The 25,859-nt window shown below is 46.0% G+C and overlaps 1 protein-coding gene across 1 annotated transcript in view; it reads left to right on the top strand.

The window, feature by feature from the left end:
• Positions 1–25,859, top strand: part of Non1 (nucleolar GTP-binding protein 1) — a 57,111-nt gene that overhangs the window by 18,850 nt on the left and 12,402 nt on the right. The window contains exons 10-15 of the mRNA XM_037423221.2: positions 14,588–14,659; positions 16,006–16,057; positions 16,155–16,252; positions 17,027–17,139; positions 18,209–18,296; positions 18,374–18,442. Coding sequence (XP_037279118.2) covers positions 14,588–14,659; positions 16,006–16,057; positions 16,155–16,252; positions 17,027–17,139; positions 18,209–18,296; positions 18,374–18,442 — 492 coding nt within the window. The remainder of the gene's footprint in view (positions 1–14,587; positions 14,660–16,005; positions 16,058–16,154; positions 16,253–17,026; positions 17,140–18,208; positions 18,297–18,373; positions 18,443–25,859) is intronic.

The raw sequence follows: 25,859 nt of genomic DNA, 5'->3' as shown, positions 1-25,859 counted from the left end.
CAGTAAAGGCGAGAGGCCTCGAGTTCACGACCGCCTGCACTTGCGATAGCACAGCAGTCAGCTCCTTAACATTGAGTCGAGCTTTGCCGAGAACCTTTCTCAGTGGAAGCTTGATAGTCCAGACCAGACGCTCCCACCATCCACCCCACCATGGAGCGCTGGGAAGAATAAACTTCCAGGTAATCCTCTTGTAACCCAAGTATGTTGATATGTCCTCTTGGGAAACCATCCGACAGAGCTTCTCTAAGTCTCTTGATGTCTTCTGAACGCTCTTGCATTGTCTGAATAAATTACGTGAGGGAGACCCCTTCATGCTACAAAGCGTCGTAAACACATGAGGAAGGCTTCTGAAGTCAAGCTCGAAACCAGTTCCAGGTGGACTGCTCTGAATGTAGCACATACGAAAAGTGCTATGTAGCATTTGCCCTCTGCGACCCCGGCTGTAGTCACAACAAAAAGCAGTCCTGCAAAGTCAACTCCAGTGACTTCGAATGGGTTCGTCGTTGTCAAACAATGGCGTGCTATAGGAGCTGTTGGAGCATCGCCTGGGCTTATACTGAAGTGTCTGCACATATAGTAGCATCCGTGTATCACTTTCTTCACCAGTGTTCGTGCCCGGCAGATCCAATATTGCTCTCTTAATTGTGACAAAGTGTCTCTCATGCCTCCATGTAAAGTTTCGCAGTGTCGCTCGTACTGTCAATAATCTGCAACAGCTGTGATGGTACGGGAGGATGACTGGGTGTTTTACCTCTTAAGATGCTTCAAGGTGTTACAAGCGCCCACCTACCCGAAGGATACTGTTGTCATCCAAGAACGGGTTGAGGTCTTTAATTATAGAGTCCTCCTTTGCACTTGTGCCTTTCCGAATCGAGCTTATTTCTTCTCTGAAGGATTGTTGCTGCACATGCCTGATCCAATAATTTTCAGCTTCAGCAATCTCTTCAGCTACTAGAAATCTAGTGTGCGCTGCGATTTTCATTCGGCAGCGTTCAATGAATCTGAATACCCAGGTCGTGACCCTGAGTAGCCTTTCAATTTTGCTGTAACTGTTTATGTCCAGGACTGGTACCGACGTTGTCTTACTGTATATCACAATGTGCACGGCAATCATTTCAGAAGACATCCGGTCGTCGATGCTGATAGCTTCTGACGGTGGTTGATGCCATCGGTCTTTTGATTCGCATAGCCAGTCTAGTCCATGTCGCCACATGTTACTGGATAAAAATTTCTCCATAGAAACTGCACGTGTGAGCAGGTCTGCTCAATTCACATGACCAGGGCAATACCTCCACATAGAAGGATCTGTTTTTTCCCTGATTTCTTTCACTCTGTTCGATACAAACTGCTTCCATTTCGTCATGTTGCCTTTTATCCACGAATGTGTGATTGTGGAATCCGACTACAACATACAGTGGATCTCAAAGCCCGTGAGTGCACTTGACACATAGCAAAGTAGCCTTGCTCCAATCAAGGCTCCTAGAAGCTCTTGTCGTGGTAGTGTCGTTGTCTTGATAGGTGCTACACGGGCTTTTGCGATCAGCAATTCAGGCTTCGCTGAACAGCTTGGTACGACGTAAAGTGCTGCACAGTATGCCGAAGGGCTTGCGTCGCAAAATACGTGCACCTGTAGCTCTCTGGGTGATGTGGGTGATTTGGCTCCGCTGCCAAGATAACGCGGCATGGAAACATTCTGCAAAAGCGGTAGTTGATACACCCATTCACGCCACTCATCCTGAAGATCCGGAGGTAGCTGCTGATCCCATGCTATTCCACGTGTCCATAACTTCTGGAAGAAGATCCTTATAGCAATGGTGAATGGTGCAACAAATCCCATGGGGTCGAATATTCTGGAAGCAGCTTGAAGAACGAACCGCTTGGTATCACATTTTTCTGTCATAAACTCGAGAAGGCCCCTCAAATAAAATGTGAAATTATCTGTGTGTGGATTCATGTAACTTTAAGTACTTTCACACTTGCCTCGTAGAGGATAGCCATTTCCTCGCCTGCGGTCTGTTTCTCGTGCTCTAATGCGATAATCAATTTATGCGAGTTAGTCGTCCATTTCCTCAGTGTCATTCCTGCTTGCTGCGTAATCTCCTTGGCTTCTCTGCAGATTTGAAGTGCTTCTTCATCTGACTCTGCTCCAGCCACTAGATCGTCCACGTAGAATGATTCACTGAGAAGTCTTGCGATTCTGGTTTTGCTTGAATGCGCGCTCCTCATATGTTGGAGTATAGTTGCTGTCAGTAGGTAGGGACTGGACGTCACTCCGAATGGCACTCTCGTCATTCTCTACTCTTGAATATCCTCCTCTGAGAAATGCAGTGCTTCCTTCTCTCGAAACCAGAGGAACCTAAAGGCATCTCTGTCTTTCTCAGCGATTGAAATTTGAAGGAATGCCTTTTCAATGTCGGCAAAAAGAGCTATACAGTGCATTCCGAAACGTAATAATACTTTCACGAGATCCTGGTACAAGTTATCACCCTTTCTCAGGCATTCATTCAATGAAAAGCACCCTTTTGCGTGAGAGGAAGTGTCGAAAACTATCCTGGCCTTTGTGGTGAGTGCGTGCTCTCGGATCACTTCTCTACGCGGCATATAAACTTTTGACGAATCCAGGGGTGGCCGGTCGACAACTTCTGCATGTCCCGCTCGTAGGTACTCCCGTATGGTTGTGTCATACGTCTCCAAGAGTCCTTGCTTATTGGACAGTAGGGAGAGAAGTTTCCAAAGTCTTGTCATAGCCACTTGCTTGTTGTCCGAGAGCTCCACGTTTTCCTTCCAGGGCAGCGTCACCTCGTATCTTCCGCTCCTAAGGTAGACAGTCTGTTCATATTGCTGGAGTGCTGGACTGAGCTTGCTCTCACTGTTGACGGCATCTGTTATTCCTACGCTCTCGAGTTGCCAAAACGAACTAAGGAATTCGTCAGCTTTCTTGTACACTGGTTTTCAATACGCAGACCTTACTCCGTGAGTGTGTAACGTCCTATGCCATGTTGGTGTTTTCTTGAAACATCCACCCCAGCTTCGAGTTCATAGCAATAAGCGTGTCATTGCCTGCGCATCGAGTGACCTCTCCTGTCATCACCGTCCAAATTTGGTCGGAATCGATGAGAACACTGATGCCTTCTTCCATGACAACAGATCCGTATAGTAGTTGATCAGCGATGTCTTTTCCAGCTCTCTGTATTTTCGCGATGAATGGTGAATATGTTGTACTTGCTTCGATATCTTGGCATATGTGCGGAATTTTTGTTGCTTTCAAGGTAACTTCAAAGTGTGAAAACTGACTCTTCAATCGAAGCTGCACAACACGCCGCCTTTGCGCTGCTCGACCTGACTTGCTTACAAAATTGTTGAGAGCAATGATAGTGGATCCCACACATGGCAGCCTCAGCTGCTTTGATAGCCTCTCTGTGACGATTGTGCGCTGACTTCCTCCATCTATGACACCTCTGACATACCGACATGCAACATCTATTACGGCCCAAGCCAGAAACATCTGAAGAAGTACGCTCGTCGATAAACTCCTGTGAGGGTATGTCGCTTCTTCCCTAGAGATGCACATACCGTCGTGTTGGTGCTTGGCTTACTTGCCGGTATTCTGGTACCGTAATTACTCGAATCTAACGCGCACCTTTTTTCCGGTTAAGCGAGTTCATAAATCGCATGCGCGTTAGAATCGAGTACGAAAAAAAAAATACGTTCAATCTATTGCCATTGGCAAATCCAAAATGGCCGCCCCCTACGTGCGTCGGCATGGCGCGTCAGCCATTTCTGCCTATGTGTTTCCCATGTGCGGCACTTCGTACGTGAGCTGAGGAGTTCGTCATCTAGTAGTGCATTAGCATCGATGGCGTAGAAGGGCCGACTCCAAAAACTAGTGCACCACGATGCCGCTTTTAAAAGAAAAGCCATCGCGTGTGCGGAAACGGACGGAAATCGGGCCGCATCGCGGTCGTTCGGAGGTCCCGAAACGTGCGTGCGGGATCGGCGGAAACAATCGCAGAAGATTGTCGACAGCAAAGCTTCACGCAAAGGCTTCAGTGGACCACAGCAGGGTCGGTTTCCGCAAATTAAAGAGCTGCTTGGCGAGTATGTGCTTGAGCGGCAGAGCGGCCCGTGACGACAGAACTGCTCCAAGTGCGGGCTATGCAATTAGTCTTAGAAAAAGGTCTAATGTGGAGCCAGTTTAAAGCGAGCAGGTGCTGGCTAACTAACGTTATGAAGAGGAAAGGCTTTTCCCTCCGAAGGGGAACATGCATATGCGAAAAGTTTTGCGGAGGAGTACGATGAAAAGCTTCACAGTTTTCAGATGTTCGTCCTAAACTTGCGGCGCAAAAACGGCTACCTGCTTGGGCAAATCGGGAATGCCGATCAGACGCCTCTTTACTTCGACATGCCTGGCACCACAACCGTCGAGAAGAAGGGGGCGAAGCAAGTTCGCGTGCTGACATCAGTCCACGGTAAAACTACAGTGACGGCAATGCTCTGTTACACGTCAGATGGGCACAAGCTTCGCCCGTACCTCATATCTAAATGGAAGACGCTCCCGAAAGGAGTCGTTTTTTCGAGTGGTGTGATCGTGCGGGCCAGCAAGAAAAATTGGTGCGCGTTGCAATCGATGTCTTACGTTTTTTTTTTTTTCGCGGTGGAAATCGGGTGCGCGTTACAATCGAGGGCGCGGTAGAATCGAGTCAATACGGTATTTGTCCTGTCGATTTCTCGTGTCTTTTGGCTTAATTTCTGCGGATCACACACGCTTTTGGCATGACGCCTTTAACAGGTAGAGTACGTAATCCTGCGCCTGCAATCACATGCCCTGTGACCTTTTGTTGTGCATCGAAAACACCTCATGTGCCCTGGTAGAATGCGCTTCTTTTCTTGTAGCGAGAGATCCAACGAGCACTCTTCCGTGGTATGTTGGCTCGATTTGCAAAACATACAGTTCTCAGGTACCTTCTTTGTGTTGTTATGGAGAACTGAGGACGTGGGTTTTGAGCTACGAGATCGCCGTTATTTGTTCTGCGCATTCTCATTACGGCTGTCTTTTCCACGATGGTTAGCGAACTCGCTCTTCTCTAAGCTCTCCACTTCGATAGACAAGAAACTTACCGTAAACTAGTAGGAACAGCAAACAATCACCTCTGATTACCAAAATTACTCGAATCTAACGCTCACCTTTTTTCCGGTTAAGCTAGTTCATAAATCGCATGCACGTTAGAATGGAGTATGAAAAAAAAAAAAATGAATACGGTCGTTCTATTGCCATGGCCGCCCCCTACGTGCGTCGGCCATTTCTGCCTATGTGTTTCCCATGTGCGGCACTTCGTACGTGTGCTCAGGAGTTCGTCATCTTGGTGCGCATTAGCATCGACGGCATGGAAGAGCCGACTCCAAAAACTCGACGAGTGAACCACGGTGCCGCTTTTAAAAGAAAAGTCATCGCGTGTGCCGAAACGGACGTAAATCGGGCTGCATCGCGGTCGTTCGGAGTTCCCGAAACGTGCGTGCGGGACTGGGGGAAACAAAAGCAGAAGATTGTCGACAGCAAAGCTTCACGCAAAGGCTTCAGTCGACCACAACAAGGTCGGTTTCCGCAAATTAAAGAGCTGCTCGGCGAGTATGTGCTTGAGCAGCGAGCGGCATGGCGGCCCGTGGCGACAGAACTGCTCCAAGTGCGGGCTATGCAGTTAGCCTTAGAATAGAAAAAGGGCTAATGCGGAGCCAGTTTAAAGCGAGCAGGTGCTGGCTAACTGACTTTATGAAGAGGAAAAGCTTTTCCTTCGAAGGCGACCGGGCATATGCGAAAAGTTTTGCGGAGGAGTACGATGAAAAGCTTCACAGTTTTCAGAGGTTCGTCCTAAACTTGCGGCACAACAACGGCTACCTGCTTGGGCAAATCGGGAATGTTGATCAGACGCCTCTTTACTTCGACATGCCTGGCACCACAACTGTCAAGAAGAAGGGGGCGAAGCAAGTTCGCGTGCTGACATCGGTCCACGGTAAAACTACAGTGACGGCAATGCTCTGTTACACGTCAGATGGGCACAAGCTTCGCCGTACCTCATATTTAAATGGAAGACGCTCCCGAAAGGAGTCGTTTTTTCGAGTGGTGTGGTCGTGCGGGCCAGCGAGAAAAATGGGTGCGCGTTGCAATCGATGTCTTACTTTTTTTTTTTTTCGTCGTGGAAATCGGGTGCGCGTTACAATCGAGGGCGCGGTAGAATCGAGTAAATACGGTAATAGGCGTTCCAGCTCCGTGTTAGAGGCTTCATCACTGCTGTAGCTCGCTGACCGATTGGCGCATGACCGATGGTACTGTACAACGAGATCGTGGGGTAAAGCCCGCAGCAATACGTCGCACAACATTGCCGAAAAGAACATTTTGCTCACCCCAAGGGTCTCCAGTCCTCTGATGCTGATGATGACTTGGTCGTACAGCTTGCGAAGAGCCGTCGGGTCACTTGAATGGACTGAAGGCAGCGTACGAAGCCTGGAGAAGTACTCCTACTCCAGTCTCGTTCTGTCTCCGAAGCGTTTCTTGAGTGTGTCGATGGCGTCCTTGTAGCAAGCTTCTGTGGTTGGCAGGCCCACAATAGCTGAAGCTGCGTCACCCCTTAGGAAGAACCTCAGGTAGTTGAACTTGTTCGTTGCCTTGAGGTTTCCATTCCGGTGAATCATCTGGTCAAATTGCTCCCAAAAGTCATTCCAATGACACAGGTCACCAGCAATTGGGGCGATGGTAAGCTTGGGAAGCTTGGCACCAGAGGCTCCAGCGGTACTCGCTATGGACGAAGTCTGAAGCTCCGGTGCTGATGATGTGGCCGCAACAATACGGTCACACACAGCGTCGTGAGTGAAGCTCACTCATGACGCTGTTAGCGTTGTCTTCGTATTCAAGTATGGTGTCGTACTCTTCCTCAAACACTTCATCTGGTATGTGGCTCTCTAACTCCCTGTTGATTTAGTGCAGCTCATCGTTGTTCGCCTTCAAACGTCCGTACATGGCGTAAAGCTGATCGATGGTGGCTGTCGCATCGCCGAGAAGAGCTCTTACCTCGTTGATAATCCTGGTGTTTTAAGAGATTGTCTCGACGTCCGCTTCGGTTTAAGACTCTCTGTAGCGTTCAGTTCACTCGTAGTCTTCCGTGGTCCCTCGTAGCAGTTCCCGGATCTTCGGCACCAAACTGGTTAAAATGGAATACGGTTCACTGGCAAGAAGTGAGGCCATTATGAACGACATTTATTTTCAGCTGTTTTGATTGATTCTTGGCTGCAAATGCCCGTGAGCATGGACTTCCTCGTGGAAGGAGGCGCTTCTTCTTCCTCGGTTTGACGTAGTGCTACGCTTGATTAAACACTGCACACAGCTCGAGGTCAGCGTCGGCGAAGCCCTCAAGGGTTATCCCGACTAGAATCGAAACACCAGCAATGTGCAGATCGGCGGAGGCATCATTTGTGGGTAGAAGTTCGTCACACACACTGTTCACTCCGGGCGAGACGGCCATCTCGGCGTCCAGTATGAAGCTCTCATGGCGAAAACAGTTCTGGAGGGTCTGTTGCGTAACCGCTTTCCACGACTCTGCAAGCATTAACCATAGGTCAATAGCGTAGCTTTTCCCACTGTTGGAGCACAGGTTCACTTCCACTAATTGCAGACAGCTAATGGCGGTGAAAAGCATAGAAAGAAGGAATGGAATCATTCCGCTCATAGAGTTAATATGCAGACTCTAGAGGAAAAACTGGGCCGGAAAATCTATAACCACCAAAGCACTCACATCTTGGAACATGTCAATGTTGTCATTACAGTATTTGAAAGAACCGCTAAATATATCAGTTTAAAACACTCCAATTCTCGCAGTATTAATAATAAACAAGTGTCTCCACGTATTATGAACAAACTGAAATTGTGTGATGTTTATATCAACTACTTTTATGGAAGACTCAATGGTCATTTATGTAATTTGCTGCACGTGGAAAAATAATTTGTAGTTTTGTTCACTAAATGGTGCCACCATACTTGTACTGTATCAACAATTCAGAGCGGAGTCGTGCGGTTGCGGCCGCCGACAGCTTGCTTGCACCTCGTCTTCTGTGTTTTATGTTGCCATAAGCCAACAACTCGACTTTATGTGATGCAACTTACTGTGATGCAGCATAGATCCATGAAACAAAAAAATGGCAGGGATTATTGCAGCATGCAGTGGTGAGTGTAAGCGTACATTACTGGAAAGCTGAGTATCATTCCATAACAGCGGCACCCGAGTGGATATAAGTCTTAATTAAGGGTGTGCAAATATTCGAAAGTTTTGAATATTCGTCTAATATTGCATTTGTAGTATTCGATTCAATAACCACATATTGCAAAATTTCGAATATTCAGTGTTCAGGAATATTCGTTCGCATACGTCACTGTGAAGAACTTATGATTTTGCACATTTGCTATAAGAGCCTCGGTAGATCATGCAGTGATTACGACTTCGGCGCGTGTGCGATGATGCCTGCATGGAAATTCACGGGAGCGTGATGACGGCTACCGACGAATGCGGCGGCACGTCATCGAGACAAACATACCAACCATAAGCATCTCAATAAATCTAAATCATGTACTGCCTGCATGTGGCTTAGCGGTTAAGCGGTGTGGCTTAGTGGTTAAGCGCACACTGTCCGCTGCCGCACCCTTTTGCGCCGGACCACGAGTGTGTATCGCTCGTGGAAATGAAGGCAACTCGCCGCTGTCGCATTGGCTCGACGAAATATGTTTGACACTTTTGCTGGGTCCTGTACTCCGATCACAAAGAAAAAAAAAGTCAGTTTCGCCGCAAGGGCGACGCAATAAATGCGATAGTATAATTCAATAACTTGGAATGTAACGCTAATAATGGCTAACAGAGTCAAACGTGTAGCGCGCTGCTCACAAATGACGCACAAAAACAACACACACAGGACGAGAGCTAACTAAAAATATTTACAGCTCGACGCTTAATGCGCTGTTTAAACAAGAACGATGCACGAAACTTAATCACAAATACAGATATGAGTGCAAACTAACGAGTGTCCCAGTTGTTACTTCGCTGTGTTTGAAAAGTGCGCTCTTTTTGCAAACAAGGCCTGCCCAGCGAGCGAAGTGACCTTTGTGGCCTAGGCAACTAATGCAGTCGTTCCGGGGAAAGGCCAAGGCACATAATTTTCCCCACCAAAGGATAATCAAGCACGCGCACAAGCACCTAACTCTCGCCACCATTCACGGGGCAAAGTACGCGTGGGAGATAAGCGTGCGTTGGTGCATCGCGACGAGCTGGGTGCCGAGCTCCGGCACCTTTTTTTCTTTGTTGGAGTTTTTATATATACGTATACATACATGGTTCAGGATGGCGGTAACGCCAAAAATCAGCTGAGACTGTCCATATCATTGCTATCGCAATAAAAATATTTCAACGCAGGTGCAAATGCTCGCGTATACGTTACAAGGCACGACGTTGATAGAGTGAGTTTGCGCAACTAGGTAGGGGCGCGCTCAGCTTGACGTACGATGATAACCCGTTTCATGTACAGGCACACCAGTTTTCGCTAATGGATCGTCGTACAAACGTACGCGCACATGTTGAAGCCTGACGAGCCGTCCGTCAGCTGTGCGACTACTTCAGCATGTATACTCTCTTCATAGTTACAAAATGATTTTGTGGTAGCAGATATGGTCGTGCGAATGAGCTTTCGTGCGAAGTGTTTTCCGCGCAATGGCAAACATAGAAAAGTCCATGCACTTTTGGTACCATTACAATGGCATCATCACGTAGTTCTCCGTTGCTAACGGCGGTGCACGAAAGGTGACGGACAGATTAATGCGTAATTCCACTGTGTTTCCGACAGCACCTTTGAAAATCCGTCATATGCACATCGCACTCACATGACAACATCACCTGCAATCAACCCTCTGTTACACTGTTGCTACAATCTTGCTCTTTTTCCAACGTCAGTTTACTGCCGTCGGCAGCCAGTGCGTCGAAGGGGGTTTCGATGCGGCAAAATAGTGACCTCGCCGCCGAGAGTTGTGGCTTCATTAACAAAAACACGTATTTGAGGCGTCTTTCTATCTCACACCAGTAATAATCTATCTCGCGCGCTTACCTTGCATTATCAATGCGCGCCCGGTACACCTCGGTCACGATTGCACTGCCATCAGCGCAACACAGCATTTTTGATCAAAAAATGGCAAGCGGGCTGTCCCCGAGAAAGCCAACCGAAGCAAGAGAGATACGAGTTGTGCTATGTATAGTTAAAACAAATGCTCCAAGTAGTACTCCTAATACCCTTAGTGGCTTGACCCATGAGAACAGGGGAGAAAATTAAAGAAAACGATAAAATCGTAGTCTTTTGAACCAACATTGACAGTGTGGGAACTTGGATGTGTGTTTGACTACCGTATGCTGGAGGACGCGCTAGAGAGAGGGGAGACGCCCATGTCGTCTGCTACGGCGCTCATTGGCTACCGCCTCTGCAAACGTCATTTCCACGTAATGCCTGATGCCCTCGTCTGTGCTCGCCGCCGTCACCACGGCCGCGCTAGCGCGGTGAGGAGCGGGTGATCGCGGTGCTGCATTGTGTCAATATGCCAGTGATCCGACTGCCTTTGGCGTTGCTTCCCAACTTCTGAAACGGTAAGTAAACAGTGTCGGGGCTGACTGCGTGGACAGGTGGCATCTGCACACTCGTGGCATTACGAGGAGTAGTAGACGGACAAAATTCACGCGTTGGAGCGAGACGTACAACCGCAGCCGCGGGGTTCCATAGCGTGAGGAGCTCGTTTTTTGCCACACGCGTTTAGCTTATGCCTAAGTTTTAACCACCATAGTTATAGTTTTATCCCCGTTCTAATGGCCACATCTAAGCCGTACGCTGCCGTTCATGTTTTCAGCAGTTTTCAGTGCTTGCTTGTACTTGCGAGTTTTAAACAGATTGGTACCACTTGTCTAAATCCAACATTCTGTAATGTACATACCAACCGGCCCAGTTCAGTTCACTAATGAAGGTGAACTTTCTTCTTTCTGTTTCTGAAAACACTGTTTACGCTTGAGCGCAGAGTGTTCAAGTCAATATATGTCAAGTTTAATAAAACAGTAATGGAAGAGCTTAATTGCAAAAATATCACATTAGCAGGACCCAGAGTTAAGAAAAACTGCCGGAAACTTATTGTGAATATGCATGTTGCTTGTCTGAAGCCATCCACATGAAGGCAGCAAGAGTGACTCACAGGAAAGGCTTATTGCGGAAGCGGAGAAATAATAAAGTGAGTTGGTTGCAATGAAAAATAAAAAAAAAATTGCTGCAACAGAAGGAACCCGGTGACATTATTCACAGGATTTTTACTTTCTCTATTCATTAGTTCCGGCTTACTTATAATAAAACACCTGATCCTCCTTGAAGCACGCATCCACATAGGTAACACTGGAAAGTAGGAAATTACTAATGTTTACTTTATTTGTGTGCATTGAATTTTCTACTCCCTCCTGCGGTGCCCTCAGGCCTTGGAAGTAATACAAATAAAACATTTGGCATAAACAAACATACTCTTGCAGAAATTTATTGAAAACTAAAGCCACCCTTAACGGACATTCAGTTTTTTTTTTTTTTTTTTTTGCACCATCTGCCTGTGATGTATCTTTTTTTTTCTATTTGTCATTGCAGTAAGCTGCTCAGTATCATCACAGTGATACACTTGGGAGCCACGCACATGTTGTCAAATCTGGTTTTTGTTTTGCACTGCAACTACCCCATATCTATCTCCCTGATTTTGCTTCAAATATTACCCACGGTCACCTGCAAGTTATACACGTGCAGTATTTTGGAGAATGACTGCTGCACAAAGTCCGCAAATCTGTGGCAGGCATTGCGAACCGACACTGCAATGTCAAGTAACTAGGCAGTTTATGTTAAACAGGACATACTCAGTGATTGAACAACTGTTTCACGTTTTGCGCCACTTTTGCTGCAGGTAAAAAGCGGACTGTGGCATATTATGAGCACTTGATTGTTTAAACTCGCAATTACTAACGATATGCATCGATCGTGTAGGCATTACCGTTGGTAGCCTCGAAATTGGTCATTACATGAACGGTGACGTACGGCTGTACCTGCAACAGCGTAATAAGCCGACCGGATTAAAACTTGACATGCGTTTAATAGCCGTGATGAACATGCTGCGGGATCTGCGGGAAAAAGCAAGCCCTGATGCTAGTGACGCTGCGGAAAACAAATATGTCTTGTGTGCAGTCTGTCTATGCAATTTGTTCGAGACTGTTTACTTACGGTATCAGTAGTTCGGAAACAACCCAAAAGCAATCTGATTCACAAAACACACCACACTCACAGCTGCTCTCAGTACCGGCGCTACCAGCGAGTCCGCGGCGGCCATGGCTGCTGGCGCGTCAACCGAAAAAAAAAAAAAAAAAAAGCAAGCATTTTAACTGAACATGGAAACGATTTGGACTTGTGGCAGATTGGGCTTGTTGGTATGACATGACGATAGTTATAGTTCTACCACGATTCGACCGCCTCGATTCGCACCCGACTTTGCCATCTGACCAGCCCACCTTTGTTGTTGTAAAACTCACATCCTTGCTTGTGCTCCTAAACCGCTGGCTCCCTCCTCGCGAGAGGGACCTCTTCCTGAGGCCGGTTCCGTGGGTAGTTCTCCAGGGCTGCTGGCTACCCCCTTGCGATATGAATCTCTCCCTGAGGCTGGTTCTGGCAGGCATCTTCTCCCTGGGTCTGCTCCTGGATAGAGATATTTTTTGGATCTGAACCTGGACCTTTATGTTTCCCTGCTTTTTGTTGGCGGTGTTGCTTCTGGCTGGGTGCGTCTGGTGGACACGATAAATCTCTCTCTTCAGCCCTGGCTGCCCATCTACGCTGTTTCACTATGTACGGCGTCTTGAATTTAGCCCTGCACAGCCAGTATGCTGTGGGGTGACCTTCTTCACAAAGTTTGCATCGTGGTTTGCCGTCCTGCTCTTGCATTGGGTCGCGCATGCCACATCGTGAAGTTTTTCCTCTGGGTGCGGGCAAACGTCTAGTGTGTGTCCAAGTCTGCCATACTCCCTACAGAAATTTATCTGTTTCTTATATAGAGAGACTCTGGTGATTGTGCTCTTGAAACACACCCATGTCGGCACCTTGTAGCCGTCGAAAAGGAATATAATCGTCGTTGTACTTCCAAGTCTCTTTGCATGTATCAGTGATGGGTTCCTATTGGTAACCAGGGCTTCGAGGAGGTATTCTTGTGTGTATTTCAGAGGCACATTTCGTATTATGCCTTTGGCAGTCTCATCCGGTGCCGTGGCGTGCGTTTTTTTCTCAATTTGGATCTCCTTAATTCTTCTTAGTCTTTCAGCCGTAGCGCTTTCGGGTGTGCTGACCACAACTATGTTTTGCGTGAGGTTGGGACAGATTGTTAGTCAATCATCCCTGGTAAGGCCTGCTGCTTCGTAGATAGCTTTATCTAACAAGGCCGGGCGTGTGGCTCTGATATTCAGACCGTCTCTCAGTCTTATGATTGCCCTCACATCACCCTCGGGTAATTTGGGCATCTTACTTGAGTTCAGAATCCTGCTGGCAATCATCTGGCTCGCCTTGCATGGATTGGGCAGGGAGAAATTCGACTTGGGTGTACATATCACTTGCCTTGCGCTCAGCGTCTCTGTTCTTTTTGTATGTAACGTAAGTCCATCCGCTTGTACTATCATCGTCTTCTTGGCCTGGACCCTTGCCGGGGATTTCGTTGTCGTCGAGTTCACTGGCGTCTCCATTGTGTCTGATGTCTTCCATCCTCTTGGTTAAAACTCCCATCGAGTCACTTGAAGATCGCGGGAATGCGCACCACATGAGTTTCAGTCCGCAGCCCCGGCCGGTGGCGCAGGGCTGTAGTCCTCACCGACTCTAGGCCTAGCGTTCGCACACGCTGGGAGTAGAGACTCTTGGCAATAAAATCTCGAGAAAGTGTCCCCCGCCTTAGATTTTTGTATCCGCAGATGCCTCTCGAAGCAACTGACATTTCACAGCCATGAAAAAAGCTGGAGCCGATGTGACCCGCATTTGAACTTGTGGGCGTTGCCTGGCGCCTCCTCAGATGACATGACTGCTGCGATTTTGAGATGTGCGATAAACACTCGCTTGAAAAAAAAATCTCATTTTTGTTTGGTAATACGATCGTGCAAGAATTACGCAAGTGCGAGGATTACATGAGTAAATACGGCAACTCATTATGAAGCTCCCACATAAGTGTTGTTCTGTACGACATGCGAGACTCCGATTCGAAAACTGCTCTTTCAGCGTTATGAAATCTTGAGCGCACGGGATCTCGAGTGCTCTTGCTCCAGCGTTTCAAAGTGACACTAAAATTGGTCACGGTTAACAACACTAACATTAATTATGCAATACTTCACAGCATTTACAAATCGAGTTTGGTTTTACCAGACACAAGGTTAAAAATTGCTGTAAAAAAAAATCGCCAACAAAAATTTCACTGTAGGGGATTCTTTAATCTGTTCCTCTCTCTTCTACAAAATGCGTGCTTTCTGTCCAGGAGCGACCACCCTTCATTCCTGAAGCGGCACTTCAGAAGAAGATGGAGGCAGATGGAGCCAAAAAGAAACTGGTACGACTGACTGTCTCCTTCTTCGCATGCATAGCAGAAAAAGGGTCTGTGGGAATGTGAACTCATGATGTGATTGTCAGCGACAGAATGAAAGAAGCCCGAACCAGGAGCGAATATTTGAACATGTACTTGTCCTTTGGTGACATTTCTGTCCTGTAATTGTCTAGGCTACCATAAGGTCCAAGCCTTGTAAATCATTGAAAGGATAATGACCAGCGCCAGTATACTTTGTCGCTTGCTAGAATGTAGGCTTTCACAAATTGGTGTGATACCTGGGTGGTTGATGTAACGTTGAGGTACACTGGCTTGCTTAATTTGCAAGATGGCTGTGCCTGCCACATTTGAGCACAACTGGAAAAAAAACACGTTACCACATTTGCACGATTGTAAGTCGACTCGAATGTCGCTCGACCCACCTTAAATCGCACGAGGGGGGGGGGGGGGGGGGCGTGGGGACAAAAATCGAGCACATTACACTAAAAAAACTATTTTTTTTAACCCTGTAAAGGAACTAGTATGCCGTGGCTTCACGGCAGTGCTTGAAAACTATGCAGGAAAGCTAGCTTAGTTGAAATACGCTGATATCACTTTCGAAGATCTTACAACCGAAACTAGTTTTCGATTCTAGGTCGACCCCCCAACTTTGGATTTTAAAGTAAGACAAAATAGGTCGACCTACAGCCTTGTAAATACACTACTTCTTAATTCTTTTGACAAGTTATAGGTAATATGTTGCCCCGTTTCTATACAAGCATTGGCGAATTCTGGTTTGCGTGATGGCGTGTTTGGTGCCAGGCTATCATAACAGGGCCAGCATTATTGTTTAAAACTTGAGACATGTTTGTTTCGTAAGCTTATATCAGCTATATATGAAATGCTTTACATGCGAGTAGCACGTGGTAGGATTCCTGCATTATCAGGAGTATGTGCCAATATTCTTTTGATGAAGACAAGTGCAGACTTGGTGTTGTCAGGGACGTAGTGCGTCGTCTTGTCAAACTGTTACCACTATGTGATAGCTTAGTGGTTTTGCATGCATAGTGCATTTATGGGATTCTGGCCACTGCAGATTAAAATGATAATTCTGGTGATTGAAATTCAGTTTTTGGCTCGCCTTGTGCACCTTGTGGAGGTATGAGACAAAATTATGGATAGTCTTGAGATCAAGTTGAGGTTTCTGTGTGTAAAAGTAATATATAATTTAATTTTCTTATCATAGTGTTGGTTACAAGTTGTGGCTTTCTTCACCCTCTGTTGATTGCTTGTAAATCATAGACATTCATTGGAAATTTGTTGACTTCATCTTGTGTTTTATGCCGATTGCTCTTCTTTCCTCGTTTCTTTAGGAACGAGACATCGAGGCTGAACTTGGGGATGACTACATATTGGATCTTAAGAGTGAGTAATGGCTGGACGTTTCATTGGAAATTGTACTTCTTGCAAGCCCTCGCGAGTTGGATTTGTTCATGCTTGACGTCTGTTGTTCCGTCTCCAGAGAAATATGACCTGCCTGAAGATGAGAAGTACGACGTCATTCCTGAGATTTGGGAAGGACACAACATCGCCGACTACATTGATCCCGAAATTTTCGAGGTGCGCGAACGCTTGAAATTTAGTCTGGCATGCATCTCTTATTACAGTGATGTTTAGAATGCATTTGTTATGAATATTTTGTTGCAGACTTCTCAAACATGTTTTATTGTATTTTATTAAGCTTTTAAATTACTTTTGGGCTGGCAGTTGATGCAGCTTTATATCCCCTCCTTCATTTTTATGAGACTTTGTGGGCACTGAAGTTTTATAACCTTGCTCCTATATAACTATATTTTTATATCTATTTTTAGTAAGGTTAACATGTTTGCAAAATAGAATAGGAACACATATTTATGAAAGGGATAATAGAGAACCAGCCAAATGTACCAAGAAGCTACACCGAAATCTGTGCACATTTCTGAAAAAGAAAAGCTTCTAGTTAAAAAAAATTCATCCCACCACGCCGTTCTATCTGGAAGTATATGTAAAATGAATAATAAATAAACGGCCGCACATTTAGGATGCTGTGAGTGAGGCCGCTCACTTTCCAGGCTTTTCTTCAGTGATAGCATTTCAGAGAGGAAAAGAAAAGAAACAGGGATGGAGACCTATGGGTGGAGACTTGCAGTCAGTTTTTGATGCTGTTTTCAGCATCTACAACTGCCAATTATAAGTTAAATAATGCCTTCAAATGCAAGAAGCCACATTACGGTGTCTAGCGCATTTTTTCCACATCTCGTAGCTCTCTCTGTATAAAATTTCTGTCGCACTTAAAGGCTCTTATAGTATCTTCTTTCGGTTAATATTTGATGTTATGTGTTATTCAATGGACAGAAACTGAAGCAACTGGAAGCAGAGGAAGAGTTACGGGAGCAGGCAGGCTTCTACGACTTCCCCGAGAGCGAGGAAGATGAAGAAATGAAAGAAATCAGGAGCCTTGCTCGACAGTAAGCACACCGTGGTTTTCTCTTCTAAACCCCATTTCTTTCTGAATCGTGTAACCTGAATTAATTTTTAGTGTTTGCTTTGAATGCTTAGGGAGAGATTCTGCTGTTGATTTTGTTTGCAAACTTCGCCAAGGGCACAATTTTTTACAATTTGTTGGCCAGTTTGGCTGTAACGAAATTTGGTAATGGGCAGATTTTTGTGCCTCTACGTTGTAGCTTTAGAGCTATAGTTGTATATCGACTGAATTTTTTATGATAGATAAGAGTGGGTACCCTGTGCCTCAAGATCCTCCTGCATGAGCTTGTAGTTTCTTAGATTGAGGATGATGCCAATAGCCTAGCTGGCTTTCGGTGCTTTGGCCTGCCAACTTCATTAGGCATCACTTCTGTGAAACTCTGTTATGCCGTAACCTGCCATAACCATGGAGGTGTTTAGAATGTGGCCAAAAAAAACCAGAACTCCTTACGAGTCTTTACTGTTGTGAAAATTCAACATGTATTATAGACAGGGAAGCTATAGTCAAACATGAAGATATAGTCCACAATGTGAGGAAAGACCATCAGGGGGCAGTAACACAGTCCAAGGCTGTTCTCTCAGTTGACCATGCCTAAGTGCAGTTTTCACATTTGCTTGAATGCTTTACTATGACTCCTCACTGATGTGATTGGTGCATGCTTTCTGAATTACTGATGATTGCACACATTTATTATCTATATTTTGTGCATTCATTTAAAGAGGTGCATGCAGGTTATCGACCAATGATGTGGCCACAGCAGTGTGTTGAGATTGCCAAATAAGAGGAACATAGCCACAACATTGTCTTTTTCTTTGCAGTAGCAGCACCGTTTACAGCTTTATGATGATGTACGCGTGGTTGCACATCTGAAATCGGCTCCACTATGTGATGTTTCATCGACGGTGTAGGGCACGAATGCAGTTGACAAAAATTTTTTCCCGGGCTGAAGCATGATCTCTTTGTATTCTGTTGCATCTACAGTGTGTCAATCATTACAATTTTGTAACGGTATGTTGCCTATCATTGGAATCCTTGTTTTCACATTTTCCCAGGATTCGAAAGAAGAAGGCCATTCTGGCAATCAACTCGAAGATAGACAACACCACGAAACCAAAGGTTTCTAGGCCTATAATGAAGAAGGTAAACTGCCATTTTTTTTTTTCTTCTTGTCCTCGCTTGAGAATAGTGTCTACACCGTACTTATTTTCTCTTTTCAGAGGGAACGTAGCGTGAGCAGGCTGCGCTCGGAAATGTCTGATCTTGGTGTGGAGCTCGACAAGGGCAAGGTAAGCTTTTAAGCTGCTTTCTTTTACTGCAAATCTGTGATACGCTAAGTTTCCAGCAGATTGCTTGCTACCCATATAGACTGAGCGCATAGACCAAAACCAACAGCTCTAGCTGCCTATGGATTGGCCTCTGTCAGGGCAAGTGTGTCACAGCTGCTGCCTATTTGTACGGTGGCGTATCGGTGGAGGAATGAAAACCATCTACAGGACATGTAGCATTAACATGTAGAATGACGCGCGTCTAAGAAAATTCTGGCTTTGTGAAAATTTTATGCCAAACACGTGTTTCACTGCTCACTTTTTAACCCTCTGCAATCTGTAATCTTTCTCTATGTTCCATCCAGGTTAAAAGCTAAGGTTTAAAGCTCTAGTAAAAGGGGTTTTCTTACTCTTCTACACAATGCACATAATGTAGTGAGAAAACATGCGCATTAACCCTTTACAGCCGCATGTTGCGACTTCGCGACATATTGAAAAACTTCTAGCAAGTAAGTCTAAAATGCGTTCCACCTTTAATGCCGGCTATCAAGTACTCACGGGGCATGTAGCTTTCGTTGTGAAAAATTTAGCGCTGTCTCGTCTACAGTATTTTAAGCTAAAACTACCGTATTTACTCGCGTAATCCTCACACTCGCATAATTCTGGCACCCATGCCCATGCTTCCCGCTCTGCAACTCCCACTCTTCTACAGTGTACTAGAAGGGGAAGTGTGCCGTGCAAGGCATGTTCCTATGGAGGTGAGGGGGCTCCCGCAGCGATGAAGCAGGTTGAGTACAGCCTGGAGGCGCTAGGGGACGCTGCGAGCCAGAGGAGTGCATGTGTCAACACATGTTGCACTGTCAGTTTGGCTGTTTAGGCGTGACCAGTTCGTCGTTGCCGATATTACTCGCATTGAATAACTCTGCTCCTCGTAAGATTCTGCTGTACGTGAGTAAAGAAATTACAGTGGTGTTTGCACTTGTCTACTAGAATGAGAAAAAATGGCTGGAAGATGGCGGGACAAGCGAGACAGCTTTTGCTTTGTGCCAAATTGTAACAGCGGCTACCGCTCCTGTAAAGAAGCGCACTCCTTATTTCGGGTGCCGTTGAAGTTGATCGCCGGAAAGAATGGCCGTGGAACTTCAAGAGAGGTGATCGAGTCCTCGACAAGAGTAGCCCTGTTTGTGAGTGACACTTCAAAGCAACATTCATACTGCGAACTTTCAAGACAACTATCGACGCTAAGGTTATTGAGATCCCCAGACACCTACCACTCTTATCAAAAGATGCCTTTCCTACAATTTTCCCTGATGCTCCCAAGTACCTTTCAATATCACTGACGAAAAAAACGGAAGGATCGCAACCTTAGTGAGATTCTCCTCAAACCGAAGCGAAGATGTGACGGCAACAGGTTGTCAGAAGTTGAGTTGAAGGACGTTGATCAAGGCAGTTCAGTTGATGTTCCTGAACAGGAATGCCAAAGAATGTCAAGTTATGTTGGCCGAGACGGTACCGCTAATAAAGCTCGCGACCAATAATTTCAAGGGCTGTCATTTTCAAAGCTCACGATTCCAAATGAGTGGTCGGAAATTTTCCTGCCGTGTGTCTGGGGACTCGTTTCTTTTTGCCGAGTTGAAAGCAGACGCTGTTGAACAGAGCAAGGTAGCATTGAAAAAGCTTATTCAGATGAATAAGCAAGTTGCTGAAAGTGCTGCAACCCTTGAAAATTCTCATAAGAGGAAAGAAGAGGCACCAAGAGGAACTCGTAGCACGAGAAGAGGCAGAGTTGCTGATAAACAATGTAAGCAAATTGACTTTGTGTCCCGGCATGGGAATGGAGCCTTTAGCTGGTGAATTCCCATCGTTTAATGGGGTGTTCTCTTTGAAGAACTGCAGGCTTTAAATAACCTCAGCGCTTGTGTTCACTGCAAATATCAGAGAAAGCTAATACTCAATCAGCTTTCCAGAAGACAATTTCAGAAGATCTTTACAAAACAAAGTCGTCGCAATATACGACGTAACCTTTTGAGAACCAAAGCCAAGCTTAGCAGCGTAAAAATTAGCTTGAGTCGAATGAATGCAAAAAATGAGCAGTTATCTGTAGAGGCAGTACAGTCGAACCTGGGTATATCGAACTCGCCAAAAAACGTTTATTAGTTCGATATATGGCATAATTCGATATAGGCTCGGTATAGGTTTTGACACAAAGACACATAACAAACTAGAAGAAAAGTACTTTATTAATATGGTGGCTTACTTGCGTGCCCTACTGTGGAACAAAATAGTCCCGGATTTTTTTCTGTGTCAACGATTTTGCTGCCTGCAACAGCACGCACGCCTCCACGTTGTCCAACGAGTCGAAGCAGCTGAGGCCGCAACCTTCCACATTCAAGCAATAGCACTGGACCAACACAAGTGCACTAATCACTTTGGAAGATGTAGGCAATAGGCTGTCGTCGATTTCCATATTGCTGTCGCTCTGGCTCGTGGTCGGCGCGACGTTTGCAATGTAATCCTCATCCTGTGATTGGCCCATGATGGGGACATCATCGTCCGCACTGACGAACTCGTCGAATGTCGATCCATCGATAGCACTCGAGAACTCTGCCAGCTCGTTCCTTCGGCAAAAACTTCGGCAAACTTCGGCAAAAACACCTGCGGTGTCTTCAGTGCTGTCAGAATTTGGGGTGTCATCACCAGGCATGCAGAAGCCAGCTTGCCTAAAGCAGTTCTGGATCGTCTCCATCTTGACATCTGCCCACGATCTCTCAATATAGAAATAGCTCCGAGCAAGTCGATTTTAAGCTCCCTGCCGGCACGAAGGTTCTGCAGCAGCCTCTCCACCAAGCGCTTCCGATAGCCGGCCTTCATTGCGTGTATAACGCCTTGATCCAGTGGTTGCAGTACAGACGTAGTGTTAGGGGGCAAAAAATGCAGTTCGATGTTGCTGAAGGTCGTACTGCAGTGGTGCGATGAACAATTGTCCACGAGCAGGCACACCTTGCAATTTTCGCCTACCAAATCATCATTCCACGACGATAGCCATCTGCTGAAAAGCTCCCCGGTCATCCATGCTTTTGAGTTTGCTCGGTAGGTAACTGGAAGCGACAGCGCATCTCGAAAACACCGCGGTGCCGTGCTTTTCCTGGTAACCAGAGGTCGAAGCTTTTTCGATCCGTCTAAATTAGCTATCAACAGTACGGACACACGAGCTTTGTTTGCCTTGCCGCCGCTTGTCTTGTCGCCACAACACGCAAGTGTCTTGTTTGGCAACATTTGCCAAAATAGAGCGGTTTCATTCGCATTGAAGATATCTTGGGCTCTATATCTTGCTGCGATATCTCGCCTGTTTTCTTCGAGCCATTTTTCTACGCTGTCCAGGTTCGCCGCTCTGCTTTCACCTGTAACAGCTTTGCCAACGATGTCGTGCCATTCTTTGAACCGCTGAAGCCAGCCTGAACCGCCTTGGAAATCATTCCTGCCAAGCAGAAAAGCAAGGTCCTTGGCTTTCTGCTCGATCATAGGGCCGGACACCGGGTTGTTTTGCAACCGAACGTCTACAAACCACTTGTAAACGGCCGCTTCAACATCTTCGTACACAGCAGCGCGCACACGTCGGGCGCCACAGGCACCTGGCCTTTTGTCCGACTTGGCCCTGATGTCTGCCTTGTTCTTCAGGATAGTACTGAAGGTGCTCCTTGGAATTTTGTACGCAGCGGCGACGTCGGACTTTTTGTCACCACGCTCAACCCGATTGCGGATTTCGAGTTTCGCGGCGAACGGCAAATTTTGCCTTTTTGCGCGAGCCATGATGACAGCGCGCCAATACAGTTCACAGAGCACCAAAGGGCAACACCATAGACCACGCTGAATCGGCAGCAGCAGGCACACAAGCATAAAGAAAGAAAAAATGGCGCTCACTTCTACCGCCTCCGTGCCTCAAAGAAAGCACGACGGCCTCTGATTGGCTGTAAGCGCTGCGAGCGGGCCAGGATCATTTCTTGGAGGGGGGTGTTCACCCGTGCACAACCGGGTCTAACCAACTTTTTCTAGGGTGGCGCCGGTAGGTTTCCTCGCCACCGCGAGGGAAAGCAAACTTGCTGGGGCACTTTTGAGGCACATGGAGTTTGATATATCAGTTGTCGTTGCTATTTTCGTGCGATAAAACAGTAACTTTTGCTATATATTCTAAATGTAAACTTACCGTGTTTAGGAATTGTTCGATATACAGGATAATTTGATATAAACGGATTCGATATAGTCGGGCTCGACTGTAGCTGAAAGAATTAGAGGCCTTCGATCGACACTTCCCGGCCGTTTAGTATGCGAAGCAATAAAAAAAAATACAACACACACAGGGCCAAACACAGACACTTGTATGCAAAAAATATATATTTAAGCTCTTTAAGTTAATACAATGAAATTCACCGAACACTATTTGAAAGTACATCACTACATATAAAATTTAGTAGCTTCAAAAAGAAACAAGTTCGGCTGGTGTAAACGACCTCACCGAATCGTAGTCGGGTGTTGTTGTGTATGCTCGTTATAGTGAGAGAACAGCTAGTGCCTATGCAGATTGCCTGAATTTCACCATTAAGTGGCATTTATCACATAAAAAGCTGCGACAAAAACTGAACATTACACAAATCGACCACAGAGCCATCACAGCAGCGAGCGTAGCGCTCCTTTAGTCAGCCGCACTCTCTAGTGGCACGCGGAGCGATCATCTCTAGGAGGACCCTTTTTCCGGCGCAGCACGGCAGACTTTTCCTTCTAGTACACTGTACCTCTGCCTCGCTGGCCTTGCCCTCCCGTGTTGCCCTCTCCTCCGCGCTTGTAAACTTGCAGTGTCAGCATTTCAATAAAAAGAAGGAAAAGAAAATCGTCCTTTCATTTTTTTTCCCCCTCCACAGCGTTCGGCGTCTTCCAAGAAGCGAGGCGTTCGTTCGCTGTGTCGTCTGCTTGGGTACCGCTCCGGTGGTCGCCACGGATTTCAGAACATGAGTTCGTAGTACTGAGGCGTTGTTAATATAACGCGGAACTAAATTAGCGCTTGTTATTCTGAAAAGTTCGGTATTCTGAAGTACGTAGTAGTGAAATAATTTTAAAGTGAAACTATTAGCAGTCGGCGTGGGATTTTTTGAAAGTTCGTTAAAGTGTGTATGTTCTAGTGAGATTTCACTGTATACAGTAAACTCTCAGTAAACGGAACATGAAGGGACTGGGAAAATATGTTCCATTTAACGGGAGTTCCGTTTATTGAGAGGAGAACATGGGTGCAGAATACAAGCCCAAAACCAAGCACTGCAGAGGCAATAGTTCCGTTTAAGCAGTAGTTTCGTTTAAGCAGTAGTTTAGTTTAAGAGATTTCTATTTACTGAGAGTCAACCAAACATGAAAACATTTGAATTGGTGCATTTGACATTTCTGTACCTTACCAAATAATGTCACGATAAGCAAGGATAAGGAAACATTCGTCTAACAGCTGTGGTGACCTCGCTACTCATCGTAGCGGATGATCACTGCGGGTTCAGGCTTAGGGAGCCACAGGGTCGCGTCTCCGTCACCTACTCATTAAGAAAGTGTTTAGCGTGGCATGGCAAAACAGACAGTGTTAAATTAACAGAAATACACGAAACATTTTTTTGCCTTTGGCGGCACCCCGAACAACAGTACAACGCCCGCTCCCGGGACGCGGAGAGCAAAGGCTCCCGCACGGGGACATTCACGATAAGGGGAAACCGCGAGCACGTCGCAGCTGGCAGTAGCGAGCTATGACACGCCGGTTGGGAAAAGGTCCCTCGCGGCTATGCTGCGCACTCTCACAATGGCCACTGGGCCTGGTCGCGAGAGTTAGGTCAAACCTCGTACGCGTAGGCCTACGGCAAGTGAGGCTTGGTGTGGTGCGACCACTTCAAGCACTAGGCACTGCTGTTGGCTTAGCGTATGGTACCGAAGCTAAGATCAGGTAAACACGCCTGCCGGAGATGCCAAGGCACCCAGGCAGGCTACAGTCCAGCGGTTCCCAAAGGGAGGAGAGACCAACAAATGAGAGACCCTTTCCGGTGCGCACGTGACTCGGTTTCCCGATTTTTGCAACCTTCGAGAACACGTGCTGTGCGTGGCGCCACCTATCGCCACGCGCCGTTACCAGAACGCGGGAAGGGAAAAGGAGAGCGGCATACGGCGGAATGCCCGCAAAATGGTCGCGTGCGCGCTTCAGATCCCCACACAGCCTAAGGTGAGGGTGTCGAGAAGTCATGCGTAACATAATTATAAATTCGATCCTTATGCGTCTATTAGACAGCTCCCAAGGGAGATCTTTCTGCTGTCATCTCCACTGGTCACAAATCTTCACGAAGGAGAATGGTCTCTTTTTTTTTTATTTACGTGATTACTGCATCACCATAGTCTCATTACAGCATCGGCCTGCATAGACAAAGTTCGTGTGGTTCTAAAACACGGAATGGCAAATAAACTGCTGGAACGTCAACATGTGGACTGTAATGACATAGAAAATCACTATGGTCACAATACAGAGTTAAAAAGCTTGGAGGACACTCTTTGAGTAAAACACAATTGCATAATTGGGCCCTTTTTGCATCACCTTTTCAATTGCTAGTTCCACTTTACTTTTTAGTTGATACCGTGTTGTGAGAAAAGAATTATTCGTGCATGTAATATTAACCATTTCGAGTTGACCTGGAATGCCTCGTTAGAAGTACATTTGCAAAGGGCTCACTATACTATAATTCTTTCCTTTATGAATTGGCTAAGTAAGCACCACCCATCTATTAATAACTTTATTTCAGCATCGACTGGAAAGTATGCAACACTGGCGAGGTTACAGAGGGCATGCAGAGGGCCTCTAACAACTCGACAAAGGCAACTTGTGCGCCCACGAATTGCATACTTTGTTTAAGCTGTTGCTGACAAAGATCACTAATAGTTAGGGGTGTGCGAATATCAAAACTTTCTAATACAAATCGAATACGAACATAGCTTTGAATCGAATATTGAATAATGAAGAGGTGCAAGTTTTTTTTTTTCACCAGTAATATTTCACTCAATCATATATTTATGTTGGAAATACATAGTACAATTGTTATTATAGTAAGTTATTTCACAAAAAAAAAATGTCACCATCTATACTTGCCAGAAAGCAATAGACTGTAATAGTTGAGGTTGTAACTATGATGTCTTGGGTTCAATCCACATGTTGAACAAATCTTTTGTATCTTCTTTCTCTTAAAAAAAAGCTTTCATACCTTCCATGATGACTAGTGAGTATGAGGCCACTGGCTCGATTGTGTAACAGTTAACACCCGTCTACTTAAATCTAAGCGATTATTAAAGCAGTCTAGATGATCAAAATTCATCCAGGTTTCAACACTGTCAACATTGGTTCGAAAAACCACAATTTTATAGTTTTTCT

The sequence above is a fragment of the Rhipicephalus microplus genome, chromosome 4 (genome assembly GCF_043290135.1).
Source record: "Rhipicephalus microplus isolate Deutch F79 chromosome 4, USDA_Rmic, whole genome shotgun sequence".
Taxonomy (NCBI): domain Eukaryota; kingdom Metazoa; phylum Arthropoda; class Arachnida; order Ixodida; family Ixodidae; genus Rhipicephalus; species Rhipicephalus microplus.
Note: the sequence above shows the minus strand (reverse complement) of the source record. Positions and strands in the feature narration are given on the sequence as shown.